At 42.1% G+C, this 23,069-nt stretch overlaps 2 protein-coding genes across 4 annotated transcripts in view; both read right to left on the reverse strand.

Annotated features, from left to right (window-relative positions):
• Positions 1-22: 22 nt before the first annotated feature.
• LOC307036502 (NACHT and WD repeat domain-containing protein 2) lies at positions 23-9,665 on the reverse strand. The gene is made up of 10 exons (XM_079676878.1): positions 9,467-9,665; positions 9,290-9,378; positions 8,305-8,412; positions 7,853-8,050; positions 7,394-7,535; positions 7,163-7,311; positions 6,243-6,593; positions 5,835-5,936; positions 4,266-4,944; positions 23-3,627 (listed from the first exon to the last, which is right to left on the reverse strand). The coding sequence occupies exons 1-10, from the start codon at positions 9,525-9,527 to the stop codon at positions 470-472; spliced, it is 5,037 nt and encodes a 1,678-aa protein (XP_079533004.1). The 5' UTR covers positions 9,528-9,665; the 3' UTR covers positions 23-469.
• Positions 9,666-9,999: 334 nt separating this feature from the next.
• fchsd2 (FCH and double SH3 domains 2) overlaps positions 10,000-23,069 on the reverse strand; it is a 57,862-nt gene continuing 44,792 nt past the window's right edge. For 2 of the 3 annotated variants that reach the window (XM_079677353.1, XM_079677352.1), the window contains 10 exons: positions 22,192-22,281; positions 21,462-21,524; positions 17,605-17,739; positions 17,176-17,259; positions 16,814-16,991; positions 15,773-15,993; positions 14,913-14,948; positions 14,284-14,476; positions 13,881-13,969; positions 10,000-13,499 (listed from right to left, as the gene is read on the reverse strand). In XM_079677353.1, coding sequence (XP_079533479.1) covers positions 13,407-13,499; positions 13,881-13,969; positions 14,284-14,476; positions 14,913-14,948; positions 15,773-15,993; positions 16,814-16,991; positions 17,176-17,259; positions 17,605-17,739; positions 21,462-21,524; positions 22,192-22,281 — 1,182 coding nt within the window. In that variant the 3' untranslated portion in view covers positions 10,000-13,406. Of the gene's footprint in view, positions 13,500-13,880; positions 13,970-14,283; positions 14,477-14,912; positions 14,949-15,772; positions 15,994-16,813; positions 16,992-17,175; positions 17,260-17,604; positions 17,740-21,437; positions 21,525-22,191; positions 22,282-23,069 lie in introns of all 3 variants that reach the window. The other variant, XM_079677351.1, reaches the window with a different exon arrangement.

Here is a 23,069-nt window from a genome sequence, read left to right on the forward strand (position 1 = left end):
ACATTTGTTAAAATTATAGTAGATATGAATTAAACTGACCCCTGTTTGGTTTAGTTTCACAGAAATGAAACTTAGATGCTGGGTGAAGTCATCATTATTGGCTCAGACAAGCTGAAACTGAAACAATGCTGCCAAGGTTCCCAAGAAGTGTGGCACCTTTACTTGTTTTAAGTATACACATATACACACAATCAGTTTGTTTGCCATCACATTAGTAATATAAATAAATGTATATAAAAACACAGTCCAACAACATCAATGGTGTGATGCACTTAGAGAGTGAAGAAATCCATAAAAGACCAGATGTTCTATATTTCAATCTTTACAAAAGAAATGTAATGGCTTCTTCTTTGGACCATGTCCACCGAAGTTTTCACCCAAGTTTCATACAAGTTGTGTTTGTGCTGCAGTCCTGCTGAAAAACAAACAAACTGAACCAAAACATAACGTCTTTACAAAGCTATTAATCTTAAGGCCATGTAATATTGGGGGTTGGTAGTGGTAACCTGCTTAATGCTGTGTTAAAGGGGCATTGTTTAAAACAAACATTCAAATTCTCCCTGCACCCAACAAACTCCTCCCCAGTGACCTCAACATCTACAATTGAATACACGCCTACAGACCCGTCCTCAAATCCCACAAAGACAAACTGCCGCTCACACACAACCAGAGTCAACGGATTCTTATCCAGACACACACTACCTATTCTTTCCCCGTCTGTGAGTCGTACAACCGTGAGGACTGGCCTGGCGTGCACGTAGCAGCCGCAGTTTTTCTCCACAGTGGTGCTGGGTTGAGATATGTAGGCAGCATAGCATCCAGTTGTATCCAAACAAGCTTTAACGACAGGACCCTCAGCCTTGAATGAGCACAGTCTGATCTGAGATAAGTCTAAGAGGTTGATGGCTTCATCGTCAGTAGACAGCAGGGCGTAGCTCCCATCACGGGACATTTGGAAGTCTTGTGGCTGACACTGAAAGCTATAAGGCAGCTGGAAGTGCCTGCACAGGGTGTCCTCTGTTACCTTCCAGGTGTACACTGCTCCTGAAGCCGCCATCACCACCACAAAGTCTGGATGGTCTGAAAGTGTGTGGAAAGCAACAACATGCTCAGAGCTCTCTATGCAGGAGAAGCGCTTGCTGATGGAGCCCGACCACAGACTGGCAGCTAACAGGTCTCTCCGTCGAAGGCCAATAAGGAAGGTGCTCTCAGGAGACACCTGGGCGTCAGATAGGTAGGAGTTTATGCTGCACACAATGCTCCCGTGTGCCAGCTTCCAAACCCGAGACAACCCCCGTTTAGAAATACTGACCCCAAAGTTACTGTTGGGGGTGATCAGGATGTCTGTGGCTCTGCTGCCACTCATACGCAGGATGTTCTGCCCTGTTTCTGTAAGCCAAACGTATATTTCCCCTGTTGAGAGTGTGACAAGATGGAAGTTATTTGGGGAAAGGCGCAGTTTTTCTACAGGACCATCATGAAGGAAGTTATCGTGTGGAAGACCTGTTTCTAATCTCCATCTCCACACGGTCTCCGACCCATCAGAGGTGTAGAACCACTCTCCTGTCTGTTCAACCACCACTTGTTTTACTCCACACCCCATTTTCGGAGCTGTACCTGCAACATCTATCATCCCGGAGTCCCACACTGTCAAGAAACCATCAAGAGTGACACAAACAACATCTGAGGCCGTTTTGATGAGTTTACAAGGCTGGTTGTTTACTTTTAAAGAGAGAACACACTCTCCTGTGCTGACCCTCCACACCAACACCAGGGGACAGGCGTCTAACAAAGCCAGGAAAAGCTGGCCATCCTGGGATAGTACAGCTTGAGTGAATATCTTCCCCTGCGGAGCAAGGAACTGGTCCCACAGCTCCCAGTCACAGGTATCCCACAGTGCAACTTGGTGGGATTGACACACCAGTAATGTGTGGATTTCATGTGAGTAATCCATGTTAAGGATGTCATTAGATTTACCCCCAGTAAAGCTTTCTGTGACAAGTCTTGGTGGGTTTCTTTTGGCTGCTACATCCCATAGGGATACACCCCCTGTCCTGTCAACACAAGCCATTTCCCACATTTCTTCACACAGGATTATCAATGCAACTGCATTGTGGTTTGAGCTTGAACAACTGCCTAGGAGGCTGCCAGTGTTGGTGTCAAAAATGGACACTGTGCCTTCCTCCTGCCCACAGTACATGTAAAAGCCATTAGAGGAGCAAACCAAGCAGGTCACACAGCTCTGACACTGGAAATTAGTCAAAATCTCACTGGAGACGTCAAACACACTCACAAAACACTCATCTTTCCACCAGAGAAATATTTTGTTCTGACCAGCAACAAATCCTTTAACCTCGTTCACTGTTGTTTTCAAAGGGTCTTCAACCTGCAGAAACATTTCTGGGCCAGACACATCCCACAGGAAAAGCTTGTTGCATTGTGTTGAAAGAAGCAGGAAATGACCACTGCTCTTCACGCCTGCAAACTTCATCTCCTTCTGCTCGCAGCTCAGTGATAGTTTGACTATCTCACACCCAGAGCCTTTCCAAACCCAAGCCTCGCCATCATCCATGATTTCTGTGACCATCCCACTCTCTGTCCCAGCTGCTTCTCTAACAGAGACACCCTCAGTTTTGGCATCACCCTTCAAACACTGAATGGAGGGAACAGATGAAGGAGAGGGGGAAAGTGCTACTCCTAATCCTGTTCCTCTGTCCCTCCTCTCCTGTCTCATCTTACCGACATAACCTTCGAGGGCAGGAAACACCTCCAGGTAAGGGAGGAGGCTTGTCTCCATCACTGAGGGCAGCTGAAGGGGGGAGCTCTGCAACAAGCTAGCACCAGACTTCAATATGCTTGCTAGAAGTGCTCTTTCCCTTAATAAACTGAAGTGTGACCCCTCCTCATCCTCTAACATGGCTACCAAATCTCCCAGGAGTCCTGCTTGAACCATAGCCTGGTGAAACCTCAAAGACATTAACAGCCCGTGCTCCAACTCCCCCCATTTGCCGCTTTTTTGCAAGTGGTAGGGCAATTCTAAGACCTTCCTCAAGTTCACCCGGCCATTGTTTTTATTAGAAAGGGGAAAGACAAACGGCTGGCTGCATGGCTGCCAGTCAATGTGTATTCCCATTTTCCCTGAGATCCTGTTTGGTGCAGATGTCTGCTTAACAAGAAGTGGTTTTGCACCCCCACAAGACAATCTGCCATTAAAATAGTCTGCCAATGCCAAATGAATCTCCTTCCTCACCTCTTGAGAGCCTAAATATCTCTTAGCCACCACCAGCTTGAAATGCCTGCTTACCCAGGACAAAACATGTGACCCTGCAACTATCCTCCTAATGAGGAAGCTCTTCAAATCCAGTAGAAGTCTCTCCACAACAATTTGTGGCACCCTCATATCGCAGGGAAGGCTTCCATCCTGTGGAACGTACGCAGTCAGCACTTTGTGATCACAGAACAGCAGATCTGCGAGCTCGGCCTCAGTGAGCCCCGTCCTGGAGAGGGAGAGGAGAGAGAGGGCCCGAGTTACGATAAAGGGGCCATGCTTCTGCTCCAGGTGATCCAGAAATGCAGAAATAGATGAATGGACGCCATCAGGGAGAGAAGACTCAGTCACATCTGAATCTGATGAGGAGGGAATTACAAGGGACAGAAAGAGAGAAATATAATCAGACGGTTTTTATTATTCAAAAATCGAATTATTTTTTATTTATGATGGCTGGAAAACTTGTGTTGCACTTAACAGCATAACATTTGTTTTTATCATTATTTTGAAAGGCACCAAAAACACAATATCCTAAAGCATTCAAGCATTTTATTTTCTATTCTCTTTTTTTGTATCCCTTTTGTCCCTTACTTTATTTTGTGTGTCACTGTGATTAATGTTGTTAACATTTTTGAATAGAAATGAAAATAAATGCATTTGAATTCATGTAATCCTTATAATGCATTTCAAACTTTTTATATCACAATGTAAATAATGCAAATGTCACCTCATCTTTTCTCATATAACACATGAAATGTGCTGAATAAAATACAGTACAATCCAGAAGAATGAAACTACATGTTTTACCTATTTCAAAATATATAAAACCAGACAGAGTTTGGAGCTTAATACCCCATACAGGGTAGGGAGATAGGAAAATATTCAGAGACGGATTAATGCATTGCTTGTTTTGGTATTGTCTTGGGCTTTGATGACTACAAGTAAAAATATAGAATTCTTATCCTTAAAGAGTGTTTTTTCAATGTATTAGTCGTACCAGAGTGCCAGAGCGAGGTGTGTGGTTGCAGGAGTCGAGCGTAGAGAGTCAGACGACAGGAAGTCAGCGCCTGGTTCACCAGCGCCTGTTGTCCTGAAGTCACCCTCCTCCCTGAACTGCTCAGAAGTGTTGCCAGCATCTTCACACACTGTTTCCTGTCCACCAGTCCCATCGGAACACACACATATCCCAACTCCTTCTCACTACCCTTTGACACACTCTGAGGCGGATTTCTCTGTGGTTTAAAGGCTTGCAGGACTTGTGTTTGGTTTGAGGAGACGGTGAGGATGAGTTTGACGCTGTGAGGAAGAGGGGAGGGGAGGCTGTCCAGGAATTCAGTTCCAAAGTTGCCTTTAATGAGATCCAGGCCAACAAGGATCAGAACTAGAGGTTGTTTGGTAGAGGGCATGGAGGAGAGAAGGGATGTGAGACGCTCTTTAAGCTCAGATACACAGATGTCGGGTGATGAGCTACAGTTAGTGTTGTATTCCCAGGGCTGAGTGATACAGCTAGGATCACCAAAGTAGTTGGGATTCTGCTCAGAGGAAGATTCGCTGTGATATCTCATGGCAATTAGATAACACAGGCTCGATAACAAGTGCTTTGGGGACTGGTTTATTGATAGGTGGCAAAAATAAGTGACTACCACAGGATCACAGTCTGGTAGCCACGACTTAATCTGTGGAGGGAGACAAAACACTTATATACCTTTTATCCAAACCATATAGTACAGATATTTTTTTGCTACATTGTATTTATTTTATTTGAAATTTAAGATTTAGCCATAGATTATTTATTCTGATAAAGCTTCAAGCTACAAGAAACATTTCTCTTTAACTCTAAATTGTATTTAATAAAGCAATTATTCGACATGATGAGTCAATATATTTTTTGGTCAATATGATGTCAATAACGGAAAATCACAATTCAAAGTTGTACCCAATGTAATGTATTCAAATGTCTCTCTTTGTGACAGTACAAAACCCAACTACAGTATTCAGTATACAGTAAAACATCTATTTTTCTGATACTTCATATAAAAGACTAACACTTCATAATGATAGGCATTGTTGTCTTACGGAAAATGACTTTTTTGATTATAAAAATTGTTGCAAATAATTTCTGTCACTAACTTATTGATTTATTTACTATTTATTTTCATTTTTGGGGTACTTAAAGGTGGGGTAGGTCATTTGAAAATACACAGCTGGAAAAAATCTGCCACTTCCTTACAGAGCCCCTCCTCCAACACACACGAACGCGCACATGACCAATGAGGCACGAGATAACTTTGTGCACAGATGGAAGGCTGACAGGCAGGTAGGCCATCCAGTTATTTTAGCCCGGCCGGCTCAGATGATTGGTCTTTTTACAGTACTACGGCTTCCACAGATGACATATTGTTATAGATTTTTTTGTCAAAGCACTTAAGATATTCATCCTCCTTAATTATAAATACGTGTTCTCTATTGTCTGTTCATAATTAATTGATCTGTTTTTGGATATGAATTGGGATTGGCAGGAATTAAAACCTTATTTGAGTTTCCCATTTCACTTCACTCCACTGACCTGTTGAGCACAGTGAGCCATCAGAACTGTCTTTCCTGTGCACGGGCCTCCTGTCACCACTAGGGGGCGCTGCCGCTCACTCTGCTCCACATAGGCTCTGACCTGCAGCAAATACAAATACTCTCCTTTAATGCATGGCACCTTAAAAAGTTGTCTACATCACAATTTCACAGGAAAAATAGACCAAACAGCATCCCCAAAATACATTTAAGATGGTTATAACACACCATTTACTCATTTGTAAAGTAATTATTTCACTGAGAAGAGATCTCCTCAGCTCTTAATCCTTTACAAGGCCAAAGGAAAGATAAAACAGAAGTGTCTATATCTACACAATAAGTATATACAAAGATAATATGTTAATGCTGCTTTTTGTGTTTAGAAAACAGATAAAGACCTCCTCCTGACCTCTTCCTCCTCAGGCCGAATGACATGATATAACCTCGACAGCAAGTCACACAGCTCCTGCTGCTCGGCCTGCTCTCTAGCCAAAGCATCGTTGTGCTGAGAGCCATCGCTCCTGTGTGAGAGGTTCCAGCTGTCAATCAAACCCACAAGGTCGCAGTACACCTGTTGGCACAGAGACTCGGCATAGCCCCGCCTCCTGGCTGTCGTGTAACCATATCGACGGTCACACTCTGTGGCCGTGGTGTAGACCAGAAGCTGGGAGGAACCGATGAGACCAGGCAGGAAGTGGTCACAAAGCTCTGAGAACAGTTGTCCATCAGTGGGTGTTGTCCCTAGGTCAAACGTAGCAGCCTAACAAAAAAGCACAAGGAAAAAGTTATTATTATTAATTTCTGTATTTATTTTCTAGCTTTAATACAGACTCTAATGTATGTATCTTGATAGATATAGACATAGATATTCTAAGCACATCTTGATGCTTTCAATAACACAAGTCATGTTTATCTTTCTCTAAGTACTACTTACTTGAAAGAGGCAGAGAGCACTTTTTTTTGCATGTTCCCCACGTCAACATGTGCATGACTCACATCTCTAACCCTTTTACTTGAATTAAAATGCTTGATGTCTTTGATGTCCATCTATGGTAGTGGGGATCTATAAGCTTAAGTTAACTTTTCCTTTAAACTGTTTGTTATTTAGTTCAGCAAGGCTATGAACATCTCTGGGAGGCCCCACCTGCTCCTTCTGGAAAACAATGGTGATAACATTTGGTTTCTGAAAGGCAAATCTGCCACATGATCAGCAGTTAGAGAAGATGTCTCCTTCCAAAACTTGTAAAATAAGGAAAAAAGCATTTGAAATGTGTGTGGATGAAAGTGCTGTGTTACTTGCAGAAATGCAGAGACAGTCATGACGCTCACCTCTGACTGCTGCTGAGGAGGTGACTTCATACAGCTCTTCTTTGTCTCTCCTTTTGCATTGATGACCTTGTGGACGTAAACCAGGCAGCGTCTGATGATCTCATTATCAGGACGGGTGTCCAGAGCAAACCTAAGATCTGCATCGAGGGCTGTAGAGAAGCAGCAAATCACATATTAAATGATATCTCAACATCCAGAAAAACTCCTACACTGACGTACATTATATCTCACCTGACCTGCAGTAGCTATTGGCTGTCTTTGGGCTCATAACACCGTGTTGAACACACAGACCAACAATAGTCTGAAACACCTTCCTTAACTCTTCCTCTTTAGGAGTCATTGGAGTTTCCTCTTCCTCCTTTGCCTCCACCTCCTGAACAACACACAGATAGGAACAGACCCAGAGTCAAACAGTTGTAGTAACACATGTTTAGAAAATATAGAAATGTTATTAATCAAGGTAAATGATATCTAAAATATGATCACATGCAATACGGTTAGGATGGTATACTGTAGACTGTGTAATGTGTGCATGTGCTTCAAATGATTGTTCTGCGTTCATTGCTCCATTGTAATCCTGCTAGTAATCCCCCCCTTTCTTTTTTTTTAATGAACCAGAAATCTGAATTTAATTGAATCCTAATGAAGACACAAAATGAATCATGTATTTCTGAGGTTGAGTGTGACCACCTGAGGGCAGCAGGTGGGTGTGTGTGGAGGTCTCAGGCAGTAGGAGGGGGGGAGGGTGTTCTCGTCCCTCCGGTACGCCTGCTCCAGCTCCTGGGTGCGGACCCCCGCCCGTTGACCCTCCTGCAGCAGCAGCTGGAAGTCGGACACCTCCACCTGGGTAGGCAGACTGGCTGAGCCATACTGATGCCCTACCAGAGCCTGCAGCGCCACCATATGGACACAGAACGAACAGCATTATGGGATTCCTCATTCAGCACAGATTCATTCACACTCAAATGGGTGTTTATGGATTTATAAAAGCTCCACAGGGACTGATTTAATGACAGTGTATAATAGTGCCTCATGGCTGTGGTATTACTCAAACTATGATTCAATTACGTTTTAGTTTTAAAAACACCAGGATGCTCGAGGGGGACCCAAGATGACTACATTAAATCTGGGGATTTATTTACCAGTAAAAAAGGTCCTGAGGAGCTCTTTCTGCATTCTTCAATCAGCTGCTGTCTGCTGTTTTCCTCTGGCCAACTACTGGAGTCACTGGACTCAAATGGGTCTAACACCTACACACACACACACACACACACACACACACACACACACACACACACACACACACACACACACACACACACACACACACACACACACACACACAAATAATTAAAACACTCGAGAGGAGAGATGACTGATAATCCGTTTGTGAAAAGCACACAGAGAGGAGCACAATCGGGACAGGTGGTGGCTCAGAAACACATGATACTCTTCCCTCTCTCTAATTACACATGCTGCTGAAAAGAGACGGCACAATGTGCTGGTTGAAGAGCCTGAGGCGATTTCATCGACACATTACGCACCGAGTCGCTTTACAGCTGCTCATCTCTTTTCCTTGGAAGCTACCAAATAATGTTGCTTTTGTATTCCAATGTTGACATGAAACGATGTCCTTCAGTGTGTTTTACAAGGAGGAGTCTGCAATAGTGCAATAACAATAAGCCAACTGAGAGGAAATATCATTTTGGGTGCACACTTTTAGAAAACTCATATTTCTGTGTATAATGAGTGTTGATCAGACCATACACGTTTTACTCAGGACCTTCACCTCTGAATCCATATCAGCTTCATTATGTTCAACATTTTGAGAACAAAACAATTACACAAATGAATGTAAACAATATTCTATGAAGGAATTGTTAATGAAAATTTGAATATCATCAGGTTAGAAAAATAGAACTACCTGGGACACATCACTGAAAACAGTTGATAAATGCAACTTTTGTTTAAAAATTAAAAAACAAGTTAGTAACATTGTTTCCTTTTAGACCACAGCTGAATGTTCCTCCTTCTGTAAAAGCCATCACGACAACACTAATACCTTTGTATCTGAAATACACAACACGCATCACACATACACATTTAGAAAGATAAGTGTGTACTGACCCTGACATCCAGTCCCAGTGTGTGTCTGCAGTGCTCTCTAAGTTTTGGAAACACACTCTCTCTCAGAGCTCTGCGCTCCACCACGCTATCTGTACAGAGCATAAACACAAACAACATCTGATCACAACAACCTTCAGAAACATAACAACACATTCATGCATTGGTTTCTTTTCATACCTTCAGGGTTGGAGCACAGATAGAGTTTCACACAGGTGGAATTTGAAGTTGACCAGTCCATTTGTTTTCAGAGAAAGAGTTGGGAAGTTGCTAAAATAAAGCAAATAAAGCAAAAACTTCTGGCATGAACATGTTCAATGGCCCGCATAAAAGTGACCAATTGCTCCTTTGCTGCGCTGTTGTTTCCCTTCTACTTCCCGCTCCACTCAAGAAACTCTGGCCTCGGGTGTTTATAAAGTGTGTTATCATGATCACACCCACCTCCAGAGACTGAACGCGTGTGCGCACACACACACACACACACACACACACACACACACACACACACACACACACACACACACACACACACACACACACACACACACACACACACACACACACACACACACACACACACACACACACACACACACACACACACACACACACACACACACACACACACACACACACACACACACAATTAGTTACAGGAAGGCAAACCATTACAAACAACCACACAACAGAAATAAAAGAAGTGATCACAAAAACAACTTTCAATATTTTTTTATTAATTAACATTTGTACACAATAAATACAAACTTTATTTTTTTGTACAGCCAATAATAATATGCAGAAAGACTTTTGCACCTGCATATTATTGTCACCATGGCAACAGTCTGAAGAGAGAAGGCCAGTTGCTCCACCACGTCGTTTAAAACAGCAGCTGTGCAGCTGCGCCAAATCGAAGGATGAAACATAAAATAATTATATAATACATAAAAAACAAAAACAGGCTCATAACAAATAATTCAACACTGTAGTGGACCAAAGGGACTGTCAAAAAGGGAACATCATCCTGATCAAAGGGTCAACTGGCAACGGAATTCATACATTTTGTATTTGATAGAAAGACTGATTGAGCTTTTATTGTGTGAAGTTCTGTGAGAGGCTGCCGTAAAACCAAACATTTCAAACAAAGTTAGAAAACTATTTTAAATGAGAGCTGAAGGAGAAGCTTGACCACAGTCACGAGTCGAAGCCAGTTCCTACAACATCAGTGGAGCACTGTAGCTTATTCCAGAAAGCTTAACTTTGTGAGGTGTGGATGCTGCAGAAAATGTTGTTTCTAGTTCCGTCTTGATTTCTGGCATCAGCTTTCTCAATCCAACATAATTCCACTTTGCAAATGGGAAACCAATCAGATTGAGCACAGATCAGAAAGTACCAGAGATTGAATACTGTCCTTTTTTGTTTTGACATGTTTCTGGAGCTGTCTCACAACAGGGTACAACTATATCTAATTGTTTCCAGCTGTGAGGAGGTCCCTTTAATAATGTGTTGCAATATGTAGCAATATTGTACATTAACACCACACTGGAAAAGCAAGCAAACTTAAAGTCCATTCTGTCATTATGAATCTGATGTATTCAATGTGAACGCTCTATCAAACCGCGAGTGGAACACATCTTTACATCTTCAGAGTCAAACACAGATCTGATGCTCTCCTCTTTCAGTCCATAAAACCACATTCTCTCAAAGTATCAAACATCACTTACTATGATCATGTCGTTTTTTTCTTTTAAGTTTAGAAAAACACCAAATATCATTTTCCACAATATTCTCTCTGTCTCTTTGGAAGAGTGGAGAATATATATATATATATAAAAGAGTCGTCAGTCACACTGAAATAAAAAGCATTCGAGACAGAATCAGAATGAAGAGAAGTACTCTGATTTCTGTATTAAACTGCAGTGATTCATCAGAGTCTTTCCATTCATGCTGATACTGTTTTAAGATACTGCTACTCTCCAGGGAAGGTACAAATAAATAAAAGTGCTACGCTGCCCTTTAGGCAAGGGGTTTTAAAGGCTTGAAGGGTATTTAAGGGGGAAGATTGTTTACTTTAAGTAAAAAAAAACACAACGGAATTGTACTTGGCTCCATTTGAATGTCGTTTGCTAGTTCTGTCCATTATGGGCAATGTATTTTTTTTTTTTCAATTCCTACCACCTTTTATCAAATACAAATAAAGATGATACCAAGTTGGAAATGTTAAAGGTCCATTTGTTGTTATGGATGTTTTTTCTGCTGTTTCGTAGCACACCAACAGAACAAATAATACCTGTGAATGTATTGCGTGTCAACTAAAGGTTAGAGGTGAAGTGATCAGTGTCATACATGAACAAAATCAACATGAGAGGACGTATGATCTGTAGGGATAAAACCTTTACAGTTCATTCTGTGATCCATAATAACGCCTGACCTAAACATGATCAGTGTCTATATCATCTCAAAAAATATCTTTGTCACCACACAGAGTGAACGCCAACATGTCTGTGCTTTCAAACACATCATCAGCCTCCTCCTAAACCAACCAGCGATATAAGCCCACTGATGCTCACAGAATGAAAGATATAGCAATGTGTGCGTAATATAATGTAACTTGATGTGTGTATATGATAGCCATCAATTCACACTGACTGCAAATGGACAAAACTGACATTAGAGGAAAGAGGAAGAGAAAGAAAGGAAGGGCGGGAAGAGAGGTGGAGCAGAGAGGAGGATCCAGCCTCCCTTTTCTCTCTTGTTCCTTCATCCCCTTAACCCCTCCTACTCTCGTATCTCTCCTTCATACTGTATTTACAATGCCCTTTCGGTATAAAATGAGGATAAAACTTCCACTACATATCAGACATGGTATTCCATCAGCTCAGTTAGTCTATATGAACATTCCTATGACAACAGTAATGTACTGTACTAATACACATTGAATACGTATGATGATAAGGATTATATATGGTGAGGGAAGGGCTGGCGAGGGGGACACACTGCGTCCACACACCACCCAGTTTCTCTGTCCATTTACTTCAACCCCAACTTCAATCCAAATCATGACACGTTTGGCAAGTTTTATCTCATCAAGCTTACTCTACATTGAGCACAGTGGAAATAATTGTTATTTTATGCTGTCATCGATCCTCAACATGTTGTAGCTGTCTGTGACTTTACTTCTGATACAATTCCAAATCTTAAAGTTTCCTACTTTAGCTAGCTAGCTTTGTTGCAACTTATTTGCTTTAGCTACAGTTAGAAGGGTGTATACTGTGATGTCACAGACACATGAAGTCAACTATTTGGGTTATTCGCTTCAGCTACAGAAGGTGGTTAGCTTTGCTAACAGTGTTGTCATTTAGGCTAGGTAGCCACACAGTTGATCTCTTTTGCTCCAATATAAGCAATTTTCATTTTTTATGAGGAACTTTTAATAACCTTGTATATTTCTTTAAATAATCTATTTTAATTCAGAACTAAGTAAACCTGGCACTTTGTGTTCAGTTCTAAGTTTGACTAGTTTATAACCCTTTACTACATGTTGTCACTTCAGGGCTCTGTAACTTTTCACAGGTTTGATTATTATTTGTAAGTAGTCAGTGAAAAATGGGAGATTTCTCAAATGTAGCAGAATGATCATCCTGTACAGAGAGGTGACCAGTACAATGTCTTGAAGTTAACCTAACAAGATGAAAGAAAAACTTGCCAAACCTATCATTCCCTTTCCCTCCCACCCCCCCCTGTCTCTAAACATTCGTCCTCCTCTTCAGTGTGCTCTGGTCTGCTGTCCGATGAGGTAAAGTTTTAAGGCAAGAATGAAAGGACAGGGGAGGGTTGAGAGGCGCGTGGGGGCGGCTAGAGCTGCACTTCATTAGGAAGCGAATACGTAGATTATTCAATTGGACCCTCTGCCTCCATCCATCTCTGTGCTCTCCTGCTCAACTTGAGTATGAGAGATGTGGAAAGTATGGAGGGTGGGCGTCAGATGTGGTTCAGTTCAGTTTACTTCACATTGTGTTCTTTGAGCTGAATTCAGTTCAGAGCAGTTTAGTTCCCCAGCCTCTAGGATGCGTCTGTCTGTCGTCTGTTTTCATTCCTTTCTGCCAGCCATCTTAACTGTCTGTCACACCAGCGTGATCTCCACCTCCTCCGTCTTCTCACTCTTCTCTTGCGGTCGGCGGGGGTGCTGTTTGGGTGGAGGAGGAGCAGCACGCACCTGCAGGGGTGAAGGAAAACATAATATATGTAAGATGGCCTACTTTCTGTTTATATGAGAAACAGCTTTATGTTCATGCCTGCTCTCAGACACCGTATCTCTCCCAAAAACTTTTAGGGACTTGAAAAAATAAAACTCAGAAGTCTGACTGGAAATAATAATTGGGATTCAGAGTCAGTTAAAAAAACACTTTGACTAATACAGAGCTACTATCCATTACTTTCATTATTGAAAAATTGAAGTAATCTGTAAAATCTAACACAATAGAGGCAAATACTATCAGTATCAAAAGCCAAAGATAATTAGTCACACAATATACAAATATTGACAGCAAAGTAAAAAAAAAAAGGTACAGAACACTTGAATAAGTTTTATACTAACAGGTCGTAGTTTGCTTGGGCCTCCATCAGGGGTAAATCGCAGTGGCTGAGGAAATCCTGGAGACACTGGACTTTTGCCAGAGCTTTGATCTAGAGAGAGAGAGGAGAAATATTTCTTAAACAAAAGATCTCACACTAAAAAGCCACAATGGCCTGTGTGTGTGTGTGTGTGTGTGTGTGTGTGTGTGTGTGTGTGTGTGTGTGTGTGTGTGTGTGTGTGAGTGAGTGAGTGCGTGTGTGTGTGTGTGTGTGTGTGTGTGTGTGGGCGCGCGCGCGTGTGTGTGTGTGTGTGTGTGTGTGTGTGTGTGTGTGTGTGTGTGTGTGTGTGTGTGTGTGTGTGTGTGTGTGTGTGTGTGTGTGTGTGTGTGCGTGTGTGTGTGAGTGTGTGTTTGTGTGTGTCTTACTGTTGTTGGGCAGCGGTCCTTTGTGTGACGAGGAGGGCGGAGGAGGCTTGTGCTCCCCGTTAAGTGCGGTGGAAGGTGAGCGTGGGAGAGGCGGCGGGGTGGAGTTTTCTGGACTGGTGAAAGGGCTGATGGGAGGTTGTTCATACAGCGGGAGGGGTGGCAGAGAACATGGCAACTTCTCAGAAGGAGAAATCTGAAGAAAGAGACAGAAATAAAGAAATTCATACATTTGCTGAGAATTGCTGCTTACTTGCGATCCTATTAATATACCCGATGCTCCCTAATCCCTATCGCTACATACATGATATCAAACTGAGAGCACAGACTGGTTAAAGTAAAACATTTTGAAACACAGCCAAAATCATCTTTAAAGAAAATGGCTAAGTAACTAGCTGAAACTGAACAACAGGACACTGAAAATGGTAATAAGTATTAGGAGAATTATCTTTTTCCCAAAATGTCAGTTGAGCCTGATGGTGGTGCTAAAAACACAATCTGTTCATGTAATAAATAAAGAGGGCTAATGTGTTTTATTTGTTTAATTATATATCAAGCAGAAAGGTGTTACAGTAAAATGCATTCATTTGGAGTCGTGTTTATGGCAACCTGATAAAAGCTTTAATACTCACTTTATTTTTTACTCTATTGTTGGCCTCCATCAACTCCTGAGGGAAATAAGTTCAGTTAAGTACAGTTATTTTAAAGCCTTTTCATTGAAAAAACAGCAGCTACAGATAATGCCAAGCAAGAAGTGAGAGTTGCAGGGTGTTACACCATAGCAGAATATTTAAAGACGCTAAACGCTCAATATAGATCAGGGAAACAGAGTCACCCTTATTGCTTTTGTCACTAGAAGCAAACCCTTTCACAACAGTGGTTTAACTTAATACAACAGTATTGATTAAAACAGCTTTTGGTAAAACACCAAAGGAATACCATAAAGAAAAAAACGTTCAAAAAGAAATGCCGGTTAACTATATGGAAGTATGAGCTTCCACTTATTACAACAAATCTGCTTCCGCCGAAGTATTATTCAGTAACTTTGAGATTGTTTTACTTATCTTCCCCACACACCACTTAACCCATGTTTAGAGTTGCTGCGGAGTGTGTTATGTCTACAGTATATTCGGAAAGGGAGAGGCTGTACAGTATGCTTCCTGTCGCTGAACCTCTAATAGGGCTCTGCCACAGATAACACATCTTCCTGTGATCGCAGTGCAGGATTCTCTCAGAGCGCTCCAGCAACACCGCAGTTCTGATCCACTGTTTGTGAACTCTGCCCTGCTGATAAATCTACTGGACAAAAGCCAGGAAGGGAGGGGAGCGGGGGGGGGGGGGGGGGGAAGTGGCCCAGTAGACTACACTATATGCTTGGCATTTGTGCCCTGAGGAAAGACTGATAAGACCACGTGTTCAGCTCCTGCAGAGTGATGGATGAATCTAGAGCTGAGTGTTACTTAAGGGGTCCCTGACTAATTGTTTTACATACCTGTATGTCACCAGGCCCTCCTCCACTGGTCTCCCCATTCTCAGCGAGATCTTCTACCAGCACGGAGGGGAAGACGCCCACCCGTCCGTTGATCTCCCCCTCCCAGAAGCCATCGTCCGTCTGAGTGTCGCGGTTCAACAGACGAATCACAGCTCCCTCCGAAAAGGAGAGTTCCTCGTCTGCCTGGCCATCATAATCATAAAGTGCGCGGACAAAAAGGACTGTGGAGAGAAAGGGAGACAGAGAGACAAAGTTATAAGATATACAGAAGGAATAATTATTCTTGGGGAAATGTTGTTCCTTGCTTGCCTGCCCCTCATTTTCATAAAGAGAATGGTACACACTGCTGGAGAGAGGGAGATACAGAGAAGACAGAAAGAAAGAATCATTTGGTGTCAGTTTCCCAATGTATTCAGGTAGAGCAGACACATGGCATTAGATTGGCAGAGTAGAAGAAAGAATGTTTGCATAGAAAGCAGGTGAGAAAGGAAGAATACATTATAAATGCAATCTTTATCAAATGTTATGGAGTTTTGCAAAAGATGGTGTTGTCGAAAGGAGAAAAACATTTCCCCTTGTTTTGTTGTCTTTTCGACCAATTGTAATTAACTGCCTTCCTCTTGTCTCTGTTCCGGCGAGTCGTGAAATGGAAGCAACCAAAAACAATGATCAAAATAGAAATGGTTGAAGAAAAAATCAGGAGGGACAAAGCTTGTGACACCTGACATAGGTTAGTAGTGTTTTATGGAAAGTGTTTACTTAACTGTGGCTTATGTAGCCTTCAGGGTTTGAATTTCACTTCTACTTCACTTCTTCTTTTACACAACCAACACTTGCCTATTCTTATAACGCTCTGCTTCACAAAAGGACTGTTTTTTATTATACCAAGCAACTCCAGTGGAGCAGAACACAGACAAATGTTTTAATAGTGGTGCATAATAACCTAATTACAAGAACACCTTGTACCTTGTATACTGAAATTCCTGGCATAATTATGTCAACTGATAATGTACCATCACTCGGTTTACAGAGCGGACTTACTGTTAGTGTCTCCATTGATGCAGCCCGAGTGCAGCTCTGGCTCGGTGGAATTGGACGAGGTGTGGGATCGAGCATCGAGAGTCGCCAGAGACTGGAGCATGCTGAGCAAACTGTTGGAGGTCGGGAACTGCAGGTATTTCTCCGGGACATAGCCAATGAGACCGGTCTTATTGCGCGCCTGGAAACAAACAAGGAACAAGGAACAAAGACAACATTAAAATATGCACGGTAGGAGAAACATGAGCACCAAGAAACCATGCTGTTATGAAACCAAATAGGACAACACAGAGCTTATAATGAATGCTTAGGTTGTTGACGTTGTTTACATAATGCACATCTGTGTGATTGCATCATTTGTGTACCTTGACCCAGTCCTCCATGTCGCCATCCTCTATGACCTCCAACATCTCCTGCTCATCAATAGTTAACTCATCCGGCTGAGAGGCCTGTGGGAGAGACACAACGACAGGGTTAAAGACAGAAAGAATGTATACAGTACAGTTCCATAAAACATGCTACAATGAACCCATGATTAATAGTTATTTGTACTGTCTGTCTGCATCTTACATGCATATACTGTACAGATGCACGTGATTGTGTATGATTCTGTGTGTACTGGTTGAACAGGTAGCTGCAGACATTTGATACGTGTAGCTGTGTGACCATGCAGAGGGTAACTGTGTGTGTGTGTGTGTGTGTGTGTGTGTGTGTGTGTGTGTGTGTGTGTGTGTGTGTGTGTGTGTGTGTGTGTGTGTGTGTGTGTGTGTGTGTGTGTGTGTGTGTGTGTTTACCTTGTATGAGTACAGGACTTTGCAGGTTAGCGGGTAGTTTCGTAGAGTCCCTGAAGGACTGGAGCTGCTGTCGTCAAAAACCTCCATGTTCTCTTCACACTCCTCTCCCTCCTCACGCTCCAAATCCACTGTGCCCTTTAACACACAAACACAGGCAGATAAAGTCAAACACCTCTGATAACTACAAGGACAAATGAGGAAAGCACAGCTCACTTTTGAAGCTCCAGAGTAAAAAAAAAACACATAAAGTTGTCCAATATTAACAATAATACCTTTTTCAAACATTTAAAGTTTGGCTAGATAGACGCAGTTCTACAAATATAAAGAACATTTTGTCCAGCCTCCATGCTTTATGTTCTGGTGTGACGCTCAGCAAGGTGACTTGTTTTGTTTGTCTATCTTTGCACGTGCTTCAGTTGCAAAGTCTGTCCATCTAACAAAGACTTTCACCTTTTCCCAGGCTAGTGTCACAACTTTACAGAGCTTACCTTTTCTCTTCCTGCCTGGGTTTCTCTGTCCCGCTCAGTGTGAATGCTACAGCTTTTAGACTCAGGTGTAGAGGGACTAACGCTTCATATGATACAGCACCTCCCTCTTTTGTTCCATGACAATTTCACTGGCTCATATGAAGGTCATGTGATCTAGCTAGTGGAAAGATCCATCACACACAGCCAGCTGGTCATAACAATAGTGTGTGTGTGTGTGTGTGTGTGTGTGTGTGTGTGTGTGTGTGTGTGTGTGTGTGTGTGTGTGTGTGTGTGTGTGTGTGTGTGTGTGTGTGTGTGTGTGTGTGTCCATTCCCAAGTCATTGTGTTTAGTCATCAAATTTCTGTTGACACAATAAGCTCTACACTGGTGAAGAACCAAACAGATGTGTTTTGTATATGAGTTATTCTCCATAATAATCTATTCCCTTCCTGAATTTTAATACGTACTTTTCCTAAGCCTTTCCTTAAGTTTGTTGTTTTACGTCAATCTTATAAACTTTACTGCATTTATTTAAAAGTCCTCTGTGCAGCTTTAGGGCCATTCCATTTCATCCCTGAGGTAAAATGACCAGCATGTATTTCCGTAGTAACCCAATAAAGTGTCCCCTTAAGTATATCCCAGTGTGCATAGCAATACAGCTGAGACGAAGACGAATGGATGATTTCATGGTTCCTGAAGCACATGACTGAGAAAGGGATATTGAAATGAAAGCAGAGTCTGCTTGAGGGAATTGAGAGTTCATGGCTTACAGTATATCAGAGTGGTATTAATAAAGTTGAGTGGAATGAAGAGAGGGAGGAGGGGAAGTGCCTGCTCCCCACTGTCATTGTTTTTCTTTGCTTTCCTCAGCAGATTGTTATTCACAAGCCATCCTCCCTTCCCTCTCTGACCAACAGTCACTTCTTGACCTCTCCTTATTGAGCAAACCATTGTTAACAATCCCTCCTACTGTTGTCCATTGCCTTTGTTGTGCCTCATTATTGTAAAAACCTCGTTCTCTGCCGCTGTCGGGCTCTTGAGGCTCCATACGCTCCAAATCAAATCAAAGGCTGTTGAACTGCTGACCCGTGCCTGAATACTCAATATGCCGCCTGGTCTGCTTTTTTAATGACGCCCAGGCAACACGTATGAGTTTTCAGCAAGTCTAGCTTCCAACTGATTCATCGTATAAATAGCGAGGTTTAAATGATACTCTTAGCATGAACCTCTGCCAAGTAATTGAAAAATAATGTGTGTATCCGCCCAGCGATTTGGATATTCTCCAAAATAAATTGGATGGATTCTTCTCTGGCCCATGCTTCATAATTTAACCCAGATTCATGACAGGGAATATCGAAGTGACTACTCTTTTTGTTGGTCACCAGTTTGTCTGTGAACATTTAAAAAGTGCACTGTGGCCTTAAGGTACGCTCATCTATTTTCATTACTGTTTTTCACATTTCCTCGTCTCTCTCACTTTGCATCCAATTTTACTTCAGCATTATCACTCTGATGCTATCCCCGTCCTCAACTCTTCATCACACCTTTTTCTCTCTGCTGACTCCCCCACATTCTCTCTACTCCCTCACTCATTTTCTCTCCAACACTCCCTCCCTTACTGCAAAGCTCCTTCGATCCTCCCTTCTTTCTTTTTATCTCTTCCTAAATTTCCTTCACCTCAGAATTCCTCTCACTCTATATTTTCTCTCTCGCTCTCTCTCCCTCTGGTGTTAGCTGCAAGCTGCAATATCATGTGAGCAGAATGTCAAGTGCTTCCAATGGAGCAGACTCACTATGTTCAATTCTCTTGACACACACACACACACACACACACACACACACACACACACACACACACACACACACACACACACACACACACACACACACACACACACACACACACACACACACACACACACACACACACACACACACACACACACACACACACACACACACACACACACACACACACACACACACACACACACACACACACACACACACACACACACACACACACACACACACACACACACGTCTGACAAGCCCGTTGTTGAAATACACCAGTGGAGAGACAGAAGCACAAATGCAAAAACCTACTTTTAAATAAATATCCATAACTCAAGTATACTGTATATCCAGTCAAGCACACACAGGGACATGCTAGATATGGCCACATATCATTTGGCACTTTGAGACGTTCACAACAGATATATACACACACATCCCCCCCCTCCCCCCTTTCCCTCTTGGAAAAGCAGTCACTTTTACTGTAAAGGATTTTTTTTAACATTTAGTAAAAGGTGCTTATTCAGCTAAATGAAAAATCAACACCGTCTTATGTCTGTACAGTTTATATATAAACATATAAAGCTGTCACCAGCACCCGGTTAGCTTAGTAGCTAGCCTGGCTCTCTGTAATGCTAATAAACTCTACATACCAGATCATCTAAATTCTCCTAAATAAAGCATTAGATCTTGTTTGATAATGCATAGCAAAGAAAATGTGTTTCCAGTCTTTGTGCTAAGCTAAGCTAGCCAGCTCTCAGTTCTAGCAACAGACATGACAGTGGTTCTTATCTGAACATCTAACTTTCACAGAGAAAGCCAATACAGTACGTATATTTCTTAAAATGGCAAACTATTTGTTCATGGTTAAAGCAGTCCATCCCCATTACATGCAAAACATACCAACACATGTTCATAATGTGGTGATCCTCTGGCCATTTCAGCTAGGGGTCATGAAATAAAAAGTGCCTGTCGTGAGAGGGCTACATCAGTATTCCAATGGGGGAAGTGGGGCGTTTTAAGAGGCTGTAATGGTGTGACAGATGATTAGGCAGCGGTGCTGAGGTCAATTATTTTACAATTTACAAGATTCAGGAAGTGATTTGTCAGGAGAAGTCTTATAGCTGGGTGGGTTTCACTTATAATGAAACCGTAAAAAATGGAAAGTCTAGGATTATTAGGTACTGCCTTAGGGTTTCAAATTAATTTTCTGAAAGTGCTGAAATGAAAAAGTAGAGATATACTTTAACTACAGGTACACTATACAGTCATCGTGTTGTTCATTTGGAAGGTGGTAAAGAAGCCTCCATGCATGCAACACAAATCACTCACAGATGATATTATGTGGTGAACTTGTGCTATTCTACTTCTGATTTAGTGTCAGATGTGCACTTTACAGCCAAGTCAAAAAGTGCAGCACCCTTTTAAATGCTGATTTAAATAATGTATTAATATGCATTTTCGAACCTGTATACGGTACTTTATAATATACTAAATAATCATAATGTTTCCTCCAATCTTTTCAAATTTCATTAAAGTTATTTTGTCTTGGCTGGAAAGCTGCAACGTACGCAGAGTGAGGGGAGGCGTCTCACCGAAAGTGAGGGATCATGGGAAGTGTAGGTGGCCCAACGTTCATTCTCCAGCTCCTCCATCACCTACAGCATGCACAGAGAGAGTGGAGGGGGGGTTTATATATGTTCTGCAAGCAGGCAACACACATACTCTACTACACAAAATGAGATGTATGTGTGAAAGGATTTAAATGCACACTCTCTCCAGTGGTCGTATGTATGAACGCACTCACAAACATGTATCAAACAATGTTTTACACTTTCCTGCAGAAACTCTAATCAGGTAACTGGATTACTAAAAATCATCAATGCAAATTCTTTGCAGTTTGCACAGTCAGAAATATGCCTGAAAAAGATTAATGATTCTTATTTTCTCTGTATATTTAGTATTGTTCCGAAATAAAGCCACATTATTTATTAACCGATTACTCACTTAATTGATATTTAATTGATAATTGACATAATTTAAAGAATACTCAGTTTTTGTAATAATCGATAGCTGCAGCCCTTAAGAAAAGACACACACACACACACACACACACACACACACACACACACACACACACACACACACACACACACACACACACACACACACACACACACACACACACACACACACACACACACACACACACACACACACACACACACACACACACACACACACACACACACACACACACACACACACACACACACACACACACACACACACACACACACACACACACACACACACACACCGTACCTGGTTCATGGCGCTCTTCAGCCAGGTATCCACGGCGACCCCCACTTGCCGCAGAAGGTCCAACCGAGCCTCAGCTTTTAACTTTATTGTCTTTGGAGAGAAAAGGATTTAGGTAAGTTAACAGCATTCGATATATTACTGCCCTCCACAGTTTTTCTTGCATCAGTCTGAAAATAAAATGTGTCCCTTTTTATTTCAAACAGGGACCTGATTTCTCTAATTATGGAGTAAAGCTAAACCACCACTCGATGATCGAGAACTACGTCAAAAATCTTAAATCAAATCTTCACTGAGAACACATCTGTCATTGTCCTTTCTGCTTCATTACATCAAATGCCACGCAATTCAGTGACAAGAGTCTGGATTAGAACTGGATTTGCACTCCAAAATTAGTTTAAATGGCAAATCATCAAAACTCACTGAACTTTCTTTTAATGAGCTGCCAACGCTGGACATGTGCTTTGTTCTTTCCTAATGATACGATATGATAAGACTATAACCACCAGCAGTGAAACCCCTGAGATTTACATTCACTTTGTCTCGCCTCCTCAACCCTCTTTCATCTCTGATCCGATCCCTGATCCGTTCTCTTTTTTCTGATGTCTCTCACCAATTTCCCCTTTCATTACACTCGCCTTTCCTTCCTCACAAATGCTGACGAGAAAACTGATAGCCAATAGTTCCCTTCTTCAGAGAGGTGCAGTCAATCAGACACACACACACACACACACACACACACACACACACACACACACACACACACACACACACACACACACACACACACACACACACACACACACACACACACACACACACACACACACACACACACACACACACACACACACACACACACACACACACACACACACACC

Source organism: Notothenia rossii, assembly GCF_949606895.1.
Source record: "Notothenia rossii genome assembly, chromosome: 4".
NCBI classification, from domain to species: domain Eukaryota; kingdom Metazoa; phylum Chordata; class Actinopteri; order Perciformes; family Nototheniidae; genus Notothenia; species Notothenia rossii.

Bases quoted from the DNA above. Each gene is read 5' to 3' on its own strand.
- LOC307036502 (XM_079676878.1), bottom strand. From the start codon at position 9,527: ATGGACTGGTCAACTTCAAATTCCACCTGTGTGAAACTCTATCTGTGC. The intron at 7,312-7,393 runs GTGAGATATAAT...GCTTCTCTACAG, and splicing joins CAATAGCTACTGCAGGTCAG to CCCTCGATGCAGATCTTAGG. The intron at 4,945-5,834 runs GTCAGTGGAGTG...CTCCCTCCACAG, and splicing joins TGGCTCACTGTGCTCAACAG to ATTAAGTCGTGGCTACCAGA.